The following is a 22,750-nucleotide window of genomic DNA, read 5'->3' on the forward strand; positions in this document are numbered from 1 at the left end:
TTTTAAAGACCAGCAGTAATCTGCCATCATGTGACAATCCCATCGACAGTGATACCTTTCCTCCATCACTTTTAGATCCTGGTTGAATCGCTCTCCCTGTTCCCCACTATAATTTCCTAAATTATCCGGAAATTTATAAAGATCTCTCAAAGAAGAAGATTTACTCATATTTGCTCCTAGAGTCTGAAAGTTTGTAAGCATATTTTGTACAATTCCTTCATAATTTGGTGCTTTATGGTTATCTAGGAAATTTTCGACTACCAACACAAAACTTTTCCAAGCTTTACTTTCAGGAACAGTTACAACTTTAATAAAATCTGTGTCTTTCATCAATTGCCGTATTTGAAGACCATCAAATGTTCCACCTTTCAACTTTTCCATACTAAGCTTCGGAAATTTTCTGCAAATGCAAATAAAACAATCTCAATCTCTTCTTTGTCCAACGCTTTTACAAATTGCTTTATCATTCCTAACTTAATATGTAATGGTGGAAGTATGATTTTGTCTCTGCTCACAAACGGCTCCCTTATTACATCTGCTTTACCGACAGTTAAAGAATTTCTTACAGGCCAAACATCTTGTTCCCAATGAAGTTACTTTGCTTTACTGTCCCACATACAAATGAAGCAAGGGTATTTCGTGTATCCACTTTGTTGACCAAGTAAAAAATTAACCATTTTCAAATCCACACAGATCGACTATTGATGCTCCGAGTAATTAATTTTTTTTTTAAACTAATTTTACATTTTCATATTCTTCTTTGAGTTTTGTTGAATGGGCAATTGGAATTGATGCAAATTTATTTCCATTATGCAGTAAGACGCATTTTAAGCTTCTTTTACAACTGTCAATAAAAAGGCGCCACTCACAAGGGAAGTGTCACAACTGTGTCTCACCGATTTCGATGCAATTTGGTACAGTCATAGAATGGGCCAAAATAAGGTTCGTACATTTTTTTATACGTGCGGTAAAAGCCCCTGGGGCGAGTTATAGGGGTTGAAAGTTTGGAGAAAAAGTACGTTTTCACTTATATTTTAAAAATGAAAAGTGCTATCAAAATTTGGTAAATTGTAACTGATATTCATTTTAAAAGAGCTTTCTTTTGATGTATCACACATATACCAGAGGGTTAAGAAGGGCGAACTACCCCTATTTTTTTGGAATTATTTAAAAACCACCCTATCGATTTTGGCGGCATTAAGTATACTTCCAGCACGTTCAAAAATATTAGTTAAGGGTTTTTTCCCATTCGCTCTAGATCATCCCCAGCGAAGTTACGGGGGTTAACATGTAACCACTTTTCGTAAGAATGATGTGATAAAATTGTCAGGTATTTTGAAAATACTTTAACAAAACCGTAAATTAGTCGCACAATAAAATGTTTAATGTAAAATAAGGCATAATACACCATTTAGGGGTGGTTGGGGTTAACCACCCCCTTAAAAATTAATTCTATCCCGGGCATTACTTGTTGATTACGGCGAAATTTGGTACTGTGTTTGTTTTATATAGTTTATTAGTTTATTTTTATTCTACATAATGTTGCCAAAAATACACCTACCAAAAAAATTTTGGCACAATATTTGTTTTTTTAGTGCCGCTTGCTAAAGGTCATTTCTCAAAATAGTTTTTTCTAGTATAAAAGAACGTGTGCCCAGTGGGTAGATTTTAGTTTCAGAGCAACTGACAGAAGCAATGGTTACAATAAACCCAATAAACGTTTTAAATTTGCTAATGACAGTTTTTACTGTTATGAATATTCCCCAGACTCCTGTAAATGAAGCAGAAGTTAGTTTAAAAGAAAATATACAGCGTATTTTAATGGAAAGTATGGAAGACTACAATATGCAAATTGAAGACGAAACTGTATTAATTTTCGATTCATCCAATGGCATCAATGACGGTCAGCAAATTATTGAAGACCAGGATACAACTGACAGGTTTGTAGAAGATACTGATGCTCATTGTCCATTGAAGGATGACATCGACTACGAGTACAAATTAGAGGCGGTAAATTACTGGACAAGTGGGAAGAAAGGTTATTTGAAACTAGAAACCGTAAAAAACAAATACCGAAAAGTAACGTCAAAGACCCAATTGCACAGATGGTCTAAATATATTGAAGAAAGAGGGACATACAAAGAAAAATTAGCAGAAATTACCGAATTTGTAATTAATCAAGCGAGAGCCGCCGTAGATAATAAATTGCCACTACATGATATTGATATACGCAGATGGGCTATACAAGCTAGAAATGAAAAGAATTTATCTCCTCAACTGTTCAAAGCATCTCATAGCTGGGTGCAACGTTTTAAGAAAGCAAATCGGTTAGTAAGCCGAAAAATAACAAAATTTCTATCCCAAAAACAAATTGGAAATGTTGATCGAGTAAAAACTTTAGCAAAAGATTTCGTTAAAGAGGCAAAGCTACAAATCCAAATATATGGACCTGAAAACACCTACAATTCGGATCAGAGCGGTTTTAACTTGGAATTCCATTCGGGAAGAACATTAAGCGATTTAGGAGTTAAAACCGTAGAAAGTGTGGTCCAGTCGGTGTCATCTACAACGCACAGTTACACAATTCAACCCGTAATATCTGCTGATGGGAAACTTCTTTCTCCACTTTTTATTGTTTTAAAAGAACCCTCTGGCAGCTTTGGACCGAGGGTAGCAAATACAATGTTTAAAGCAGACAATATATACGTTTTGGCATCAAAATCTGGAAAGTTAACTTCAGAACACATGAAAAATTGGCTTCAAAATGTATATTTTCCAAATACTGGTTCTAAATCATTATTATTATTAGATTCTTGGAGTGGCCATTGTCCTGAAGTTATTAGTGAAATAACTCCATCAGGTACTAATTTTAAACATTTATCTATACCTGCAGGGACAACAGGTCAAATACAGCCCCTAGATGTATTTGGTTTCAGAATATGGAAAAATTTTATTAGAAGATTCTCTGATCAGATTATTCTTTACCAGTATGATGTCAATTTACATCAGAGGGATAACATATTAAAATTGCAATCGTTGACGCATAACCAGTTGGCTTCCCCTCGGTTTATAAATGTTTTTAAATACGCATGGTTTGCAAGTGGCTATATAGAGGAGAGACCAGACCATTTTGAAAATCCCGTGGAAGTTTGCTTTTCGAGTGAGAAGCCAACGTGTGATATCTGTGGGGATATAGCGGTCATAACATGTGCATGGTGTAAAAAATCCTTATGTTTAAAACATTTTTTCCACGACTTTCATTTTTGCCAACACTACGTAGAATAAAAATAAATTTAATATTGAAAATTAATATAATACATAAAAAACGTCAATTAGTAATGTAGAATAAACTTCTTTGGTATATTGAACTATTTTTTTTGTCAGTTGCTTTTTAACTCATAAATAAATAAAATATCTTATTTATCTAGTAGTTTTATATTTATTATTTAAAGAAAATGAGGGTAGTTTACCTCGTGGAACATCGATAGATAGATTTTTAAAAAACAATACCACAGTTACGATGGCAGTTTTCATCTTCGAGGTATAAACAAAAAACTACCCCTAATTTGTAACCCTTATAACCATTTTCAAAAATTTTTACTTCAAATATAAAACAAACACAGTACCAAATTTCGCCGTAATCGACAAATAACGCCCGGGATAGAATTAATTTTTAAGGGGGTGGATAACCCCAACAACCCCTATATGGTGTATTATGCCTTATTTTACACTAAACATTTTATTGTGCGACTAATTTACGGTTTTGTTTAAAGTATTTTCAAAATACCTGACAATTTTATCACATCATTCTTACGAAAAGTGCTTACATGTTAACCCCCGTAACTTCGCTGGGGTTGATCTAGGGCGAATGGGAAAAAACCCTTAACTAATATTTTTGAACGCACTAGAAGTATACTTAATGCCGCCAAAATCGATAGGGTGGTTTTTAAATAATTCCAAAAAAATAGGGGTAGTTCGCCCTTTTTAACCCTCTGCTATATGTGTGACACATCAAAAGAAAGCTCTTTTAAAATGAATATCAGTTACAATTTACCAAATTTTGATAGCACTTTTCGTTTTCAAAATATAAGTGAAAACGTACTTTTTCTCCAAACTTTCAACCCCTATAACTCGCCCCAGGGGCTTTTACCGCACGTATAAAAAAATGTGCGAACCTTATTTTGGCCCATTCTATGACTGTACCAAATTGCATCGAAATCGGTGAGACACAGTTGTGACACTTCCCTTGTCAGTAGGTTTGTATTCTTTTAAACCCATGTCTAGAAGCAGCTTCGCGATATCATTACAGTACACCAGTCCTTCATTTTCACTAAAAAATTGTAATAACTCACTTTCTCGCGTTTTCTATGTTGTAATTGTTACTGTTGGAGCCAATAAATTTTTTTCTTTCAATCTTGAGGCTAACAGTTCTGATCCTTGTTTTGATAAATTGAGATCACGTATTAAATCACTGAGTTCATTTTGAGAATTCATTTCCACTGGTTGACTGTCCCGATTTCTGTGAATTTGGCAACATTATTGTTTCTGAGGGCATACGAATTACTTTTGAAACGTAAATAGGCCGAGGGAGATTTTCACTGTGTAGAACAGGACATTTTGTAGACTGTAAGTCTGGATATCTTCACGTTTGATTTCGATTAAAACCTTTAGCATCTACTACGCAAAACTAACAATCATCGAAATGATTTTTAGGCTCCTTCCAGATCATAGGACTACCAAAGTCTAATACAGAACGTTCTCCTTTTTTCCACAACCGTAAAGACTCAACACAGGACTTACAAACTTTATGAGGAACTCATGATTTATCTAGTTTGTTCATTTTAAAACCGAAATATTCAGCATAAGCCTCCTCGACAAAGTCTGTGATAGTTCTTTTTTGTTTTTTTGTTATATAAACACCGCAAATATGACAAAATAAATCACTACTATATCTACACTTTCTTCGTGACGAACTCATGTTTTAAAAGATAAGACAAATATATTAGAATGGACTTTCAGTAATTGAAACAAAATATTAACACACGACACTTATCTAGATTCACGTGTAAGTACTTCAATATTGTCAAATAACTGAGATCTCAGCTGTTCTGCGGAGCAAGGGGTCTGAGAGCGGGGATCACGTGATATTTGTAAGCGCGAAAAAGTTGCGCAGAAGCCTAATCATGACTGGGGAAAATAAATTTTATTACTAACAAGTCGATAATTGTTCAAAATATAAGATATGTAAAAATCATAAAAAAACAAGAGCACATTCAGCACTTTCATGAATATACTCGTAATTTAGACACTTGAAAACATAAAAATTTGAAAAGATATCCAGGGCAACAAAAAAAAATTTGTTTGTTGTAGAGCTGTGTTATCGTTAATTATCTTAATATGTAGTGGTAGCTTTGATAATTTGTTGACAGCTGATAACACACTGTTATAATCCCATTTATAATGACTTCTTATACTGACATAACAGATGTTACTCAATTGCTGCACAGCCGAGATTTCTATCATGAGGTCTCTAGTATAGAGATGGCAAATAAGACAATGATATAATTTGTTAACAATCGTGCCAAATTTACTGGTAATAACTAAGTAGCAAGGGAACTTTATACTTTACTGCAGTTGGAATTTGAATAGTCAGAAATTGAATCAGAAGAAATGTAACGAGAACAGTTGCATAGTCACTAAGTTTATAAGACTAACATCTGAATCTGAGGGTAAACACCCTAACAAATTTAAAGTCAATAAACTTTCCACGGATTTATGGGTTCAGTGCGAGTTCTGTTTTCATCAAATTAAATAGAGACGAATCGAGCAACTACAGGCCAATATCCCTCTTATAAAATCTTGATAAATCTTTGAACATGTAATTGAGCAACAAAACGACTTCTTAGAGAAGAGCAAACTTCTCAGTAACAATTAATGAAAGTTCCATAGTACTTGTGGGCAAGGCTTATCTTACTATACTTTCGTAATGCGGTAATACTCTTTTTACATATTAACGACCTATGTGAAGTTAAATCCCAGACAAGTGTGGTTGCTGATATTTGTGTGGTTACACTTATAACACCATCATACTGTAAATATTATACTGAAAATAAATTAAGATTCCACAGTTTCAAGATTCAAGAACCGTCAAAAAGAACTCTAGCTATAGTTCTTTATAACGGTTCTCTTCCAATCATATAAAACAAAATCAAAGGGGAACTGCTTTTTCCATAGGCCACCAATGATAACAGTGATCCGTTTATTAAACCTACAGAAAACTAGAAAGTAGTATAAAAGTAACGAAATTAATAAAGTAGTAATAAAATTAAAGAAATTTGTACTGCAATCGTCAACACTGATCCAAGGAAGAAATCACAGAACATTCTACAATGCTTTTTTTTTCAATTGTCAATGTTATAGATACAAAAAATTATTGCTCACTCAAGTTTAAATGCGTTAAATGTGCTGAAGAACTAAATCATGGCCAATGCAAAAAGACAAAAAATCTTTTTAAATATGCAACTAACGGAGAAGCACATCCCACCAACTACAAAGGATATAAAGTCCATACAGATATTTAACAGAAAAATCAACAATCAACGGCAACTCTCACCGTTTCATTTAATCAATCTGCCCAAAGCAAGAATAACCTGCAAACACAAACAAATCCTCGATTGAAACTCCATTAATTGTAACAAAAAATGTGAAATGTGTAAAAATTGTCAGCCAAAAATCAAATTATACATTGTACTTTCTCAATGAAATACTCCCTACAAATCTCGATGTCCCTAAAAACTCCTTTAATTTATCACATATAACATAATATAATAACTTCAATGCCAATGGTATTAAAACGCCAAGACAACTAATAGCGTTTATGTCTTCTTACAAGTTCTTACAATGTCGATATTACTTGTATATCAGAAACTCATTTCGCAATTACTAGTCTGGAAACAGTGACAGTTCACTTATATCTATTCTTAGGCATCAACAATGGAATTACTATTATATGCGGATACTGTTAACATTAATCTCATTAAAAACGATATTAGAAAATTATTTAATAATGCCTATAGGAGAGTTAAACAGCAAAGAGAAAATTTCCCCTTTCATCAATTAGTAATACCCGAGATGGATTTCAATTCTAATATCATTTCACCAAAAAGTAGCTAGAAATCCCAAAAACTACTAGTGATTTATGACGTTATAAAATTACTATTCAAACTCATACTAATCACGTAACAGTAATTAACATGAATGTTTAATAATTTACAATACTATTATAGCATTTATTTTAATTACTTAAGCAAAACAATAAAAAAATACCTATATTACGTATAAAAAATTAAATCACTATGATAAATTTGTTATAATCATTTAGTGGTTAAAAGAAAGTGACTTCGCCCGCATTTTCACATCGAGTAATTGATAAAAGTTGTAATTACACCGGTATTAATTTAAATGCAGGTACACTGACAGTTAGATTGAAAATTTATTACTGCTGGTCACGTTAATAAGTACACTTTCACGAATTATACAACAAACCGTAAAGTTGTTTCTAATATAATTTGATTATTTTCGTTTTAATATCTCCTTTCTTTAATTCAGCTGATATGATTTTCTCTATTGTTGCTAGATTTAATATTATAACAGGAAAGTATAGGATTAACCAGGTTGACAAACTTGCTAAATAATCTTTTCTAAAATAACATTAATTAATTTTATTTTATGAAATCGTTTTTAATATTTTAAATTTTTAATATTTTTATGCACAATAAATACAGTCACAGTTTTTAAATTGAATATAATAATATAATAATAGGTCTAATATTAAAACATAAAATTTGGGTAATCTTTGGTATTTCAAGCTTGTAAGTTCGGTAATAACGATCGATGGGATAAATCTGTTTACCACTAACGTTTTTATAGATCATTGCAAACAATTTCTTTTTAATAAATATTTTTCTTTCATTTTTAATTTGTCGTTATTACGAGAAAAATATAAAAAAAAGGTTTTTTTGTACTTTTATATGGTCTTTAATTAAAATATAAATTAGTCCAACTAGTTTCGGCTGTTTACCATCTTCAGAGACTATCAAAAATTCAAAAAGGAGATTAAAATATCAATTTCTCATTTTACATTATAACTGTGTACGTAATTTAAAATAATTTATTTTAATCTTATTGCATTTATTTATTATTAATAATCATCAAGATCTCGATAATTGAATTTTTGATAGTCTCTGAAGATGGCAAATAGCCATCTAGTCGCACTAATTTATATTTTAATCAAAGCACAGCTAAAAGGTACATAAGCACCTTTTTTTATATCTTTCTCCTAACTATACTACTGGTGAAATGGATTTCAATTATAATTCTTTATTATTATTATGTTTTTATGAAGTTAGTAAAATATGTAAATCTAGTATGTAAGTTGTTATTATAGATTGAAATATGGAAAAATCGAAAAAACAGCTATCGTTGTCATGACACATTCAGAATCTTTAATCTAAATATTGCCCGTGTCATTCCGGTCATATTTACTTTCTGCACTCAAACCACCAATATACCAAATACTTATTCAACAAGATACGTTGATATTCTTTTGCATCTTCTAAAAAAGGAACCAGAAATCTATAAAAGATGGTAAGAAAATCTTAATTTTACTTCGTGTCACTTTACATTTATTTTCTGTTTAGCGTGAATGTATCTCAGTTCATGTTGGACAAGCAGGCGTACAAATTGGTAACGCTTGCTGGGAATTGTACTGTTTAGAACATGGCATTCAACCCGATGGTCAAATGCCATCTGACAAAACTATTGGCGGAGGAGACGATAGCTTCAATACTTTCTTCAGTGAAACCGGTGCTGGAAAACATGTTCCACGAGCAGTTTTCATCGATCTCGAACCAACTGTGGTCGATGAAGTACGAACGGGAACCTATCGGCAGCTTTTCCATCCAGAACAATTATTAACCGGTAAAGAAGATGCGGCTAATAATTATGCTCGTGGACATTACACAATTGGAAAAGAAATTGTGGATTTGGTGTTGGATCGCATTCGTAAATTAGCTGATCAATGTACCGGATTACAGGGCTTTTTGATTTTCCACTCATTCGGTGGAGGAACTGGGTCCGGATTTACTTCTCTTTTAATGGAACGACTATCCGTTGATTATGGAAAAAAATCAAAATTGGAATTTGCTATTTATCCGGCTCCCCAAATTGCAACTGCCGTTGTGGAACCTTATAATTCAATTTTAACTACCCATACTACATTAGAACACTCGGACTGCGCATTTATGGTAGATAATGAAGCTATCTATGATATTTGTCGGCGTAATTTGGATATAGAACGACCAACCTACACCAATCTAAACAGATTGATCGCTCAAATCGTTTCTTCGATTACAGCATCTTTAAGATTCGATGGCGCTCTTAACGTGGATATTACAGAGTTTCAAACAAATTTAGTGCCTTATCCGCGCATCCATTTTCCTTTAGCAACATACGCTCCAGTTGTTTCAGCCGAAAAAGCCTATCACGAACAACTGTCAGTGGCCGAAATTACTAATGCTTGTTTTGAACCAGCAAATCAAATGGTTAAATGCGACCCAAGACACGGAAAATATATGGCATGTTGCATGTTGTTTCGTGGTGATGTGGTTCCGAAAGATGTCAATGCCGCCATTGCATCTATTAAAACTAAAAGAACAATTCAGTTTGTCGATTGGTGCCCAACTGGATTTAAGGTTGGTATTAATTACCAACCGCCAACGGTTGTTCCAGGTGGTGATTTAGCTAAAGTTCAACGTGCGGTGTGCATGTTGTCTAATACCACGGCTATTGCTGAAGCTTGGGCTCGTTTAGATCATAAATTTGACTTGATGTATGCTAAACGAGCTTTTGTTCATTGGTACGTGGGTGAAGGCATGGAAGAAGGTGAATTTTCTGAAGCCCGCGAAGATATGGCGGCTTTAGAAAAAGATTTCGAAGAGATTGGTGTGGATTCCGCCGATGGTGAAGAAGAAGGAGGTGATGAATATTAAAATAATGTTAGAGTTTAATTTCCATTCTATTTGATCCTTGATCTTGTAGTTATTTATTAATAGTTTCATTGTTAATAATAAGCAAATGATATCGTTTATGTTTAAATTATAAATTTGTTATAATAAACGCTGAAATTTAATTTATCCTTTATTTATTATGCGTTTTCATAATTTAATTTTTTAATAAACCCACTAGTCAAGCCGTAACCGTGGTAAGAATCCCTTAGATAGCTTAACTAGAAGATGGTAGTAACGAGCTTTAAAATCAGGAAACTGATGAGTTGTTTATGTATTACGAAAATAAACATAAGTATGACTTACAAATTCTGATAGATGATATATTAGTATTGAGAAATTGATTCCTAATAACTACTTAAATATATGTATATAAACCCTTTTATAATGATTTTTTATACTGACATAACAGACCGTTACTCAATGCAGTACAGCCGAAGTTTCATGAGGTCTCTGGTATAGAGACGGCAAGTAAGACATGAATTATAACTTGTTAACAACCTTATCAAATTTACTGATAATAACTAAGTAGCAAGGGAACTTCATAGTTTACTGGAATTTGAATAGTCAGAAAGTGAATCAGAAGAAATGTAATCAGAACAGTTGCACTGCCACTATGTCTATGAGACCTCTGAAAATCTGATAGTAAACACCCTAACAAATTTAAAGTCAAAAAGTTTGCACGGCTTTATGGGTTTAGTACGAGTTCTGTTTTCATCTCGAGTTACTGCAGACCAATATCCCTCTTATAAAATTTGGATAAATCTTAGAGACGAGCAGACTTCTCAATAACAATTTTATTAATGAAAGTTTAATAGTACTTGTGAGCAAAGTTGAGGGTTGTTCGGATATTCGGTAATAACTTATTTTACTAGATTTAGCAATGGTAGAATCCAGGTTCATCGTAAGTTTCATAAAGTAAATAAAAATCTTAAATACGATAAAAATGTTTGTTTTTATTTATATATCGGTGCTACAAATTGTTTCGGAAACCAACAGTTTCCTTCTTCAGGCACGACGTCAAGTGTTTATGTTGGTTTCCGAAACAATTTGTAGCACCGATATAGATATAAATAAAAACAAACATTTTCATCGTATTTAAGATTTTTATTTACTTTATCTTACCAGACTTTCGTAATGAAGATATATGATATAGTATAAAAGTGAAGAAATTAATAAGTAGTAATAAAATTAAAGAAATTTGACATGCAATCGTCACCATTGAACCAAGGAAAAAATAGCAGAACATTCTACAGTGTGTTAATAGTCAACGTTACAGACACACAAAACACCTATGAACACAATCACGCCCAATAGAAAAAGAAGAAAAGCGATTACGTAAATATGCAAATAATGGAGAAGCACATCCGACCAACTACAAAGGACGTAAAGTCCATGCAGATATTTTACGAGTGTGGGAGCTGATGGAGTTGGTTCAAACTTCTTCTTCCTATATTGGATATTGTTCTTACTCCTATTACCCACATTTTTAACTTCTTCTTTGAACGATCCTCATTCCCTTCAATCTGGAAGGTTGCTCATGTTGTCCCTATACCTATATCCAAGAGTCCCTCAAGTTTAAATGATTTTTGCCCAATCTCCATTTTATCTGTTCTATCCAAAGCTCTCGAGCGCCTTGTTTATCTACAAGTTCAAGAGTATTTACAAGAATTTAAGTTGCACAACGAGTTTCAATCGGGTTTTCGTAAGGATTATAGCACGACAACAGCGCTTATTAAGATTACAGATAACATTAGGTATGCTTGTTGTGTTACCATCCTTGTACTACTTGATGTCAGCAAGGCGTTCGATTCGGTTGATCACGATCTTTTGTTAGCGTCACTAGCTGCCCTTGGATTTACTTCTTCATAAGTTGGAAAGTTGGGATTCAATTTGCATCGAGATGTGTGAAATCAAAAAGGTATGAGTCAACGGTGTTAAATAGTTTATTAGACTAACTTTTCAGTGCTACAGCTGTTTCGGCAAAATTGCCTTCCTCAGGCACGACGTCAACGAGGTTAAGTACTAAGGATACAAACTTTCACACATTTCTTACCTCTTCATGTTTATCTTGGTTTCAATCTTACTTTTCCTATCGTTCCTTGTGTGTGCGTGCTGATTCTGCTCTCTCGTCTGCTTGTGATATTATATGTGGTGTACCCCTGGGTAGTGTGTTGGGTCCGTTGCTCTTTTCGATTTTTATTAATGCCGTCTCCCACTGCATTTCTTGTAATTATCATGTGTATGCCGATGACCTCCAAATTTACACTACGACAACTATTGATGATTTTCCGGAAGCAATTGCACGTCTTAATCATGATCTTTCCAATATTTTGGATTGGTCCAAACGTTATGGCCTTAAATTGAATACTGCTAAAAGTCAAGCAATTGCGTTTGGCAGTCGACCTTTACTGGCAAAGCTGATTGATTTTTCATCCATTCACTTAAGCTTGACGGAGACATTATTCAGCTGTCAGACACGGTTAGAAACCTTGGGGTGGTTATGGATTCTACAATGTCCTGGAAACCTCAAATTCAATCCGTCTGCAGAAAGGTCTATGATTGTTTCCACTTACTGAAAAGTCTCCGTTGCTTCCTTCCTCCCATGATCCGTCGTAATCTTTGTTTTTCCCTGATTTTCCCCCATATAGATTATGCTGACACGGTATATCCTGATCTTTTGGTAACACTATGAAACAAACTGCAAAGACTTCAAAACAACTGCATACGGTATATCTTTGATCTCGAAAGATCTCAACACATAACTCCATACCGTAATTATTTACAGATATTAAACTGTCAGAACCGTAGATCGTTTCGTACATTAACTATGTTATATACTGTTCTTCACAATCAAACACCAAGGTATCTGTATTGTATATTTCAACGCTTGTCGTCGCATGGTTTACCCACTAGATCTCAGTTAGATTCTGTGCTTATGTTTCCCACCCATAATACCGAGATTTACCATAAATCGTTTGCTGTGCAAGCAATAACCCTTTGGAATAGTCTGCCTACTGAGATCCGTAATATTCCTCACCTTGTGACATTTAAAAACCATCTAAAACGTCATTTATTTGCTCTCCAAGTATCTTCCTGAGAACTTTTTCTTCTCCCTCTTCTTCCTTTTCTTCTCTTCTTCTTTTATTCCAGCAACTATCATTATGCACCGTTTTAGTGACCATATGTCTAGCACAGTTTTTCTTATATAACTTAGTATACGGCTGATTGATTGGGTTGTTTGGAAGATATCGCTTACGCGATAAATCGACCCTTTGGCCGTATTTATGCATTAAGTTAAAAGTATACATTTTCTTTAATTTGTATTTTTTGTTTCTTATTATGGCAATAAATTTATTTATTATTATTATTACTATATTTTATAGAAAACTCCAAGACAAGTAAGAAGAAACGCCTACAATTAACGGAAACCCTCACCATCTCATTTAATCAACCTGCTCAAAGCAAGAACAACCTGCAAACACAAACAAATCCTGCATTGAAACTCCTCCAATTGTAACAAAAAATGTGTAAAAATTGTCAGCCCTTTAATAACAAAAATCAAAGCATACTTTCTCAATGTGATACTCCCATCAATTCTCCATGTCCCTAAAAAGTCCTTTAATTTATCATATATAACATTAATATCCTTAACTTTAATGCCAGTGGTATTAAAAAGCAAGTTGTCTTTGCTTTGTATATCAGAAACCCATTTCGAAACTACTAGTCTGAAAATAGTGGCAGTTCACTTATATTTTTTGTTAGACATCAACAATGAAATTACTATTATATGCAGATACTGTTAACCTAACATTTATCTCATAAAAACGACATTAAAAAATTATTTAATTATGCTGATAGGAGACTTAAACAGTAAAACAAAAATTTCCTCTTTCATCAATTAGTAATAGCAGAGATGGATTCCAACCACCTTCCAATCCTAATGTCATTTATCCAAAAAGTAGCTACAAACCCCAATAAGTACTAGTGGTTTTTGACGTCATAAAAATTATTATTCAAAATCTCGAAAAAAAGAAATCGATGTGAACTTCGAACCAGTTTCTGAAGAAGGTTGCAACATGGCATCCGAAACGTTAAACCTTTTCTTAAAAGACGCACGGCAAAACCTGAAAGTTTCTAGTGTCACTTATAATTCTTTGTTATTGTTATGTTTTTATGAAGTAAGTAGAATCTAACAGGATTGCTACATCCATTGTTATTTTGTAACCCACTACGGGTTGGTTACCCGCACTCAACGTCACACTATTTGCCACGCCCAGTTAACTGTCATTGAGTTCTATTCGTTTGCTGTGTGGTTTAGAGGTTATATGATAGACATTAATACGATTATTATTATTAAAACTTCAATACGATATATGAATACAATGAATGTATATGAATGTTATATATCTACGATATACGATATAACCTCTAAAAATACACAGCAAACACATAGAACACAATAACAGCTAACTGGGCGTGGCAAATGGTGTGACGTAGTGTGCGTTGTCACAACAATGGATGCAGCAGTCCTGTTAGATTCTACTGTCGAAGTAAATAAAATATGTAAATCTAGTATGTAAATTGTTATTGTAGATTGAAATATGGAAAAATCGAACAAAAGAGCTATCGTTGTTATGACACATTCAGAATCTATAATCTAAATATTGCCCGTGTCATTCCGGTCATATTTACTTTCTGCATTCAAACAACCAATATACCACATACTTATTCAATAAGTTACATTGTGTATTCTTTTGCATCTTCTAGAAACGGAACCAGAAATCTATAAAAGATGGTAAGAAAATCTTAATTTTACTTTGTGTTATTTTACATTTATTTTATGTTTAGCGTGAATGTATCTCAATTCATATTGGACAAGCTGGCGTACAAATGGGTAACGCCTGCTGGGAATTGTACTGTTTAGAACATGGCATTCAACCCGATGGTCAAATGCCATCTGACAAAACTATTGGCGGAGGAGACGATAGCTTCAACACTTTCTTCAATGAAACCGGTGCTGGAAAACATGTTCCACGAGCAGTTTTCATTGATCTCGAACCAACTGTGGTCGATGAAATACGAACGGGAACCTATCGACAGCTTTTCCATCCAGAACAATTATTAACCGGTAAAGAAGATGCGGCTAATAATTATGCTCGTGGACATTACACAATTGGAAAAGAAATTGTGGATTTGGTGTTGGATCGCATTCGTAAATTAGCTGATCAATGTACCGGATTACAGGGCTTTTTAATTTTCCACTCATTCGGTGGAGGAACGGGGTCCGGATTTACTTCTCTTTTAATGGAGCGACTATCCGTTGATTATGGAAAAAAATCAAAATTGGAATTTGCTATTTATCCGGCTCCCCAAATAGCAACTGCTGTTGTGGAACCTTATAACTCAATTTTAACTACCCATACTACATTAGAACACTCAGACTGCGCATTTATGGTAGATAATGAAGCTATTTATGATATTTGTCGGCGGAATTTGGATATAGAACGACCAACCTACACGAATCTAAACAGATTGATCGCTCAAATCGTGTCTTCAATTACAGCATCTTTAAGATTCGATGGCGCTCTTAACGTGGATATTACAGAATTTCAAACAAATTTGGTGCCCTATCCGCGTATCCATTTTCCTTTAGCAACATACGCTCCTGTTGTTTCAGCCGAAAAAGCCTATCACGAGGAACTGTCAGTTGCCGTAATCACCAATGCTTGTTTTGAACCAGCAAATCAAATGGTTAAATGCGACCCAAGACACGGAAAATATATGGCATGTTGTATGTTGTTCCGTGGTGATGTGGTTCCTAAAGATGTCAATGCCGCCATTGCATCTATTAAAACTAAAAGAACAATTCAGTTTGTCGATTGGTGTCCAACTGGATTTAAGGTTGGTATCAATTACCAACCACCAACGGTTGTTCCAGGTGGTGATTTAGCTAAAGTTCAACGTGCGGTGTGCATGTTGTCTAATACCACGGCTATTGCTGAAGCTTGGGCTCGTTTAGATCATAAATTCGACTTGATGTATGCTAAACGAGCTTTTGTTCATTGGTACGTGGGTGAAGGCATGGAAGAAGGTGAATTTTCTGAAGCCCGCGAAGATATGGCGGCTTTAGAAAAAGATTTTGAAGAGATTGGTGTGGATTCCGCCGATGGTGAAGAAGAAGGAGGTGATGAATATTAAAATAGTTTTAAAGTTTAATTTTCATTCTATTTGATCCTTGATCTTGTAGTTATTTGTTAATAGTTTTATTGTTAATTATAAGCAAATGATATCGTTTATGCTTAAATTATGAATTTTTTATAATAAAAGTTGAAAAATGATTTATCCTCTCTATCATTTGTTGTGCGTTTTTATATTATAGGTTCATTTTTAAGTAGTTCAATATTTTCAAGTTTTCGAGACAAAATTCCAAATAAAAAAAATAAGAACTTAGTCAAGAATATCAAAACTTATTTTACACGAGTTTGAAATTTTCAAACAAATCATTTTTTTGTTTTATTTCTTATCTAATACTACAATATCTTATACTATAATATTTTCCGAAAGTTTTAAGTTAATCTCAGTAAAACTTTAAAGCCGACGTTACACGTATCGACTGCTATGGGATAACTATTGAGAGGCGTGGTTTGACTTTTAGCGTCAAATTTGCGTGTAAACCGTCAAATTTACGTATAACGCTACTGCTATACCAAAAGTAGTAGGTTTTGTAGCAATGACAGTAGCTTTGGTAGCAGTTCATTACTATGGCAATGACATGTTACACGTAAATGACGCTAACAGTCAAACTACGCCCCTCTGTACTTACCGCCATAGTAATCGACTGCTACGTGTAACCTCAGCTTAAGAGAGAGCTTTAAGAGAGCCTAAGAGAGAGATTTTGAATTATTTTTTTGTGAAATGCCTGAAGTTAGTAGAGTTGACCGAGCAAAAGGTGCTAGTCCTTTAATCCTAAAACTACAGAAATCAAGGATACATGTTTCGCTAGCCCAAGAAAAGAAGAAGCAAGTGCCGGAGGACGCTACTCTTTACTATGCAATTATAAACTTTTATTTTGTTTTTACACAACTTTTGTGAAGAGCTCCAACATTCTAAATCAAACTGAAGAAGAAAGAGTGTGGAATGGGACGGTTGAAACAATATGCCAAATTAGGTCTTGGTTTTAAAATTATGTTGGAGTGTGAAAAGTATCATCATCTATCAACGATTCTATGTAAGTTAAAAAACTTTTTTTAACTTTAGTTAAACGGTAACTATTCGCCTGATTTGTATTCTTCTGTATTTCTTAGTTTTTTATATAAAGTAATACTTCTTTATATCATTGCTTACAGTCATACCTGATGATGACCTACGATTAGGTCGATACAATTATTGTGTCGAATTAATATAATAAGTACTGTCATTGTTTTTACACATATATTGCACTTAAAATCGCACATAGCTAAACGTTGTGTGCATATTTCAGTCGATTATCATATTTAAAATATCGTATGAAGTAAAATTAGTCCTTATCATTGTTTACGAAGTTATTGATTATCAAATCAATATATTTTTCACCGATAGTTAATTTTTACAGTTTTTGCTCAAACCTACAGGGCACCCCACCCTTTAACAGTAATTATCTCGAAGACAACAAACTTTGATATGTGAGAAGTAAATTTACATAAACAAACAAATAAATTGATTTTGATTATGCAATTTATCAATATTCAAACGATAAAAAAAAGATAGAACTACTTTAATAGAATTACTTTCATGTATATTCAATTCTCTAAAGACTAGATACAGCTTAGTAAATTTATCTGGCAGAAGAAGGAGTGCGAGAGTAAATCGTTGAAGTGAGTTGACTTACCAGAAATTTAGCTTAACATTAATGTTTATATTGTTTGATGATGTCATTAAGTTACACAAAATAAACCATCCAATAAGACCCATAATAGCCTCTACTGACGCCAGTACATACAAAATCTCAAAATTTTTAGTACAGTTTTTTAAAAATAACATAGACTTTAAACCCAAATATACAATAATTAATGATAGAAAGCAGATGATACAAAAACTTACAGACATCAACTTACCAATTAACAACACCATATTGTCCTTTGACGTAGTAAACTTATACACCAACATTCTTACCAAACAAACGTTAAAAATTGTCGAAAACATTTTAAATTCACAACTAGAAAACAAGAATGATAGCAAAAACATACTTAACCTATTCCAAATCTGCTTACAACAAAACTTCTGTAAATTTCAAAATGAAACATATACATATCAAGAGCGACTCCCCATGGGCTCTCCTTTAAGCGGATTATTGGCTGACATCTTTATGAATGAGTTGGAAACCAATCTCATAATGAGTGAAAAAAACCCCTATCTCAGAAATATATTAATATGGCAACGCTATGTCGATGACATTTTGGTCATTATTAACACCGAAAAGAAAGAAACTGTTGACGGTTTACACCAATACATTAACACACTACACACAGAAATCCAATTTACAATAGAACTTGAAAACAACAATAAATTAAATTTTCTTGATATCACAATAGACAAAACCAAACATGACATACAATTCGAAATATACAGAAAACCGACTTAGACAGACGCTACTATCCCATACGATTCTTTTCATAACATAACCCATAAAATGGCAGTATTCAGATCATACATACATAGAGCCTATAATTCAAATTTGAATACAGAAAATTTTAACAAAGAGAAATAATTCTTTTCCAGAAGAAGTAATAGACAGAATGATCCATAAATATCAAACTAGACAGAACTTAAATACCACTACACAACTACAAAATCAACAGACACAAAAAATCAAGAACTACAGATCCATCACACACCAAGGAAACATAAACAACAAAATAAAACAAACCATGAAACAGTATGACATTATAATTACAGATAAACCAAGTAAAACCATAGGCAATCTGCTCATAAACAACAAAGACAAAATAAACAAATTAAATGATAATGGAGTGTACGAACTTCAATGTGATACCTGTCATGCAACCTACATCGGAGAGACAGGCAGAGCCCTTAAACTACGAATTAAGGAACACAAAATAAAACATAATTCAAATTTTGGCAAACACATAACCTTTAATCTTAACCACGAGTTCGATGAAGATAAAAATACAATAATACTACATCACATTAACAAAGGATCTCTCACGGAAATCCTCGAAGGATATGAAATCAAAAAATTCATCAATAATAACCCTGACTTAACATGTCTTAATGACCAAATTCAGACAACAAACAAACCACTCTACTCTTTTCTAAAACAGCCCTACATCCCACCCCGTAAACCCCCAGATAGACGAGGACTTCAAAACACGATGTCATTTTGAAGTCGCACTAAGCTGGGTCCCATGGACATCACCTCCCCTCCCCCCATCCTTCCCACCCTATCCTGATCCCATAACAATCACTAAAAGTTAGTACAGAATCTATAATTTACCTCTACCCAATAAATACCCCCCAGAGAGACGAGGATTTCAGAATAAGATGTCGCTCTGAAATCGCACTACTCTGGATCCCATGGACATCACCCCTATCCCTTCTTCAACCTATCCTTTAATATCCCTTTATTCCTTTAACAACCCCTACCTTAATAATCTATAGAATCTGTATTACAACCTACCCTAATAATACCCCCCAATTTAAACGAGTGGTTTTAATAATTAGTTCAGAGATTTTTTGATTTTGTTTGATTTTTTATGTTGTCTTTTCAAATTTATAAACATTTATAAACGAAACGACAACGACTTTTACTAAATTACCAAACAAGAAAAATGAAAAATCCCCAAATAAATAAAGATATAACCTCAAATTAGTTTTGACAACAACTCGCATGACACATCAAATCTTAATACAATTTTAATCCTCATCAATCAGAGTTCAACAAAATTTTCTGTGTGGTTCAATAATACAAATATAAAAAGAAATACCAAATGACTCATTTTATAGGACACTTTTGTAACAAAATGACGTAAGTTTTTTAAATATTAGTATAATGGTTCAAATAATGTAACAAGATATTTTAAGTTTTATATAAGAATATTTGTATCAATGTAAGTAATCTCCTGTAGATGAATTTTATTTATTAATGTTTATGGTTATGCAAGGTGAATTCAAAAATTCTTAAATCTGAAATTAGAAGATTTGAAAAAAACCGTCTTCAAAATATTAAATACTAAGTAAATTTGTTTTTAATTGCTTTTTATTTCATGACGATATCTCAATGCGTTCTTGAGATAAGATTTTTAAAAATTTATATTTTATATCTATAACAATCAAACGCGCGGAATTGATTCGATAAATTATAACGACGATGTTTATGGAAAATTAGAAATTATTTATTGTGTATTAAATCTTCATTAAAATTGCTTTAAAATGTCTTTTATTTCACGACTCCATTTGTTCTTAAAATACCATTTTTAAAATTTATATTTCAGATCTATAACATCAGACAGCAGAGTTGTATTTACAAAATCATAACAACGATATTTATGGAAACTAAGAAATTATTTATGGTGCATTAAAGCTTTACCAAATTTGCTTTAAAACGTTCTTTATACGATATTTTAATTTCTATTCTTAAAATCTACGATAATCAAATATGCCTATTTATCTCCATTCCGCCATAGAAGAAATCATACTGACCAAAGCAGCTCAATTAAAATATTCAATAATAATTGGTGACTTCAATCTAACCCCCAAGAAAAGCAAGCGTTTACATTTTCTTCTATCTAATTCTCAATTCATAAAACACCATACAAAACCTACCTTCATCATGCCGGCTAACAACGACACGACGTCCGAAATATTATTGTGTACTGCAAAACTCATATAAACATAACAGAAGTTGACGTGACGGGAGACCTATGCTCAGATCGTCTCAGCATATCCCTCAAATTCCAAACAAACATAATTCCAGACCAACCTAAAAATAAAACTAAATACGACCTAAATAAGAAAAAATTGAAAGAGTGAATAATGACTTGATGATGTTTATCACAAACAACACAACGACACCAATTAACGGTGAATCCATTAATAAGTTTCAGCAACAGTTCACGCAATCCACCATGAAACACTTTCCAACAGTAACATATAACCATTTTGTGTACAAATTTCCAAAAATATATTGAATCTAATACATGCTAAGAGGACAACATGCAGACAATATCAGAAGACGAAGGACATAAATTTAAAGACAGCACCGACTCAATAAGCAAATATATAAAGAAGTAAAAGTATACCAAACTAACCAATGGTTACAAGTTTGTTCAGAAATCAAGGAGGACAAAGGGCGCTCATACTGGAACAAGATTCACCAAATATAAGACATCCTGGTCGATCCCAACACTAATGTACAACAATATCGAATGGGTATCTGACGTACAGAAATGCAACGTTATGGCAAAACATTTTCTAGAACATTCACATCGAGAGAAAACCCACGATTCGACAAAGACCACCAGAATTTTATCGATAACTGGTACGCAAGGTATCTAACAGTACCAATACACAATAAGTGTATCCCAGATAATAGCGGAGACAAATACATATACATGGCCTGATAACAAAACTTACTTTAAGAAAACTAGATCCAGAGGTTCACAACTATATACGTAGACTCTTTAACTACTACCTACAGGCACAAATATTCCCTTCCGATTGGAAATCTGGAACCATCATTACAATAAACAAGCCTAATACCGACCACTCAAATCCCAAAAACTACCGCCCTATTACCCTTCTTCTCGTAATCATAAAGATATACGAAAGTATAATCAACGCAAGAATCCTAAACATCGTTGATTCAACAATCCCTACATACCAACTTAGATTCAAACCGCAAAACTCTACCTCCCTTCCTGTTTCAATCATATTAACAACATCGAGACGCACAGCAGTGGTCTTTTTGGACTTCAACAAAGCTTTTGACAGCGTGTGGCATAAGGGAATAATTTACAAAATGAATCTTCTAAATGTAAACCCATATCTGATCAGAATCACAACTGACTTTCTAAATGAACGACAATTATGTCTAAAAATCAATAATACATATTTTAACCCGTTTTGTCCTTTACAAAGCGTTCCTCAAGGCTCTCCTCTATCACCGACTCTATAATACAATATTTACTGTTTCGACATCTTTTCTCCAAACCATTCCCTATTCGACCCAAATCGATATACCCTACAATACGCGAACGACACGACATTGGTCACCCACGCAAAAACTCTAATTAAAACAACAAAAGAAATGCAGACATTCTACAACCAGACACTTGCCTGGCTGTTTAAATGGAGACTATAACCCAACCTTTCCAAATTCCAGCTCCTACTACCTTACCACAACATTAAAGAGGACTCTCGCTACATCCAAACAGAACATGGTAAATTAAGACCTTTGAAAAACATCAAATATCTGGGTATGAGCCTCTTGTCTAAGAACTACGTCTTAAAAAACTAGCTACACCCCTTCAAAAATGGCGGAAAATTTAAACCAAAATTAATATTATCAATAATTAATTATAATTATTAATGAAAATAAAGATATTTTTTTCGTACTTATATTGGTTATTTTATTTCAATTATGTAGCTTTACATGTAGCCAAAAAATCAAAGTGATGAACATTCCA

The 22,750-nt window shown here is 33.3% G+C and overlaps 3 protein-coding genes across 3 annotated transcripts in view; 2 read left to right on the plus strand and 1 right to left on the minus strand.

Annotated features, from left to right (window-relative positions):
* The window catches only part of LOC111429562 (uncharacterized), a 122,263-nt gene that overhangs the window by 24,394 nt on the left and 75,119 nt on the right, over positions 1-22,750 (minus strand). The gene's annotated exons all lie outside the window — the stretch shown is intronic.
* LOC111429557 (tubulin alpha-1 chain-like) lies at positions 8,555-10,189 on the plus strand. Its single transcript, XM_023065499.2, has 2 exons — positions 8,555-8,646; positions 8,700-10,189. The coding sequence occupies exons 1-2, from the start codon at positions 8,644-8,646 to the stop codon at positions 10,047-10,049; spliced, it is 1,353 nt and encodes a 450-aa protein (XP_022921267.2). The 5' UTR covers positions 8,555-8,643; the 3' UTR covers positions 10,050-10,189.
* LOC111429556 (tubulin alpha-1 chain-like) lies at positions 14,771-16,405 on the plus strand. The gene is made up of 2 exons (XM_023065498.2): positions 14,771-14,862; positions 14,916-16,405. The coding sequence occupies exons 1-2, from the start codon at positions 14,860-14,862 to the stop codon at positions 16,263-16,265; spliced, it is 1,353 nt and encodes a 450-aa protein (XP_022921266.2). The 5' UTR covers positions 14,771-14,859; the 3' UTR covers positions 16,266-16,405.

The sequence above is a fragment of the Onthophagus taurus genome, chromosome 1 (genome assembly GCF_036711975.1).
Source record: "Onthophagus taurus isolate NC chromosome 1, IU_Otau_3.0, whole genome shotgun sequence".
NCBI classification, from domain to species: Eukaryota; Metazoa; Arthropoda; class Insecta; order Coleoptera; family Scarabaeidae; genus Onthophagus; species Onthophagus taurus.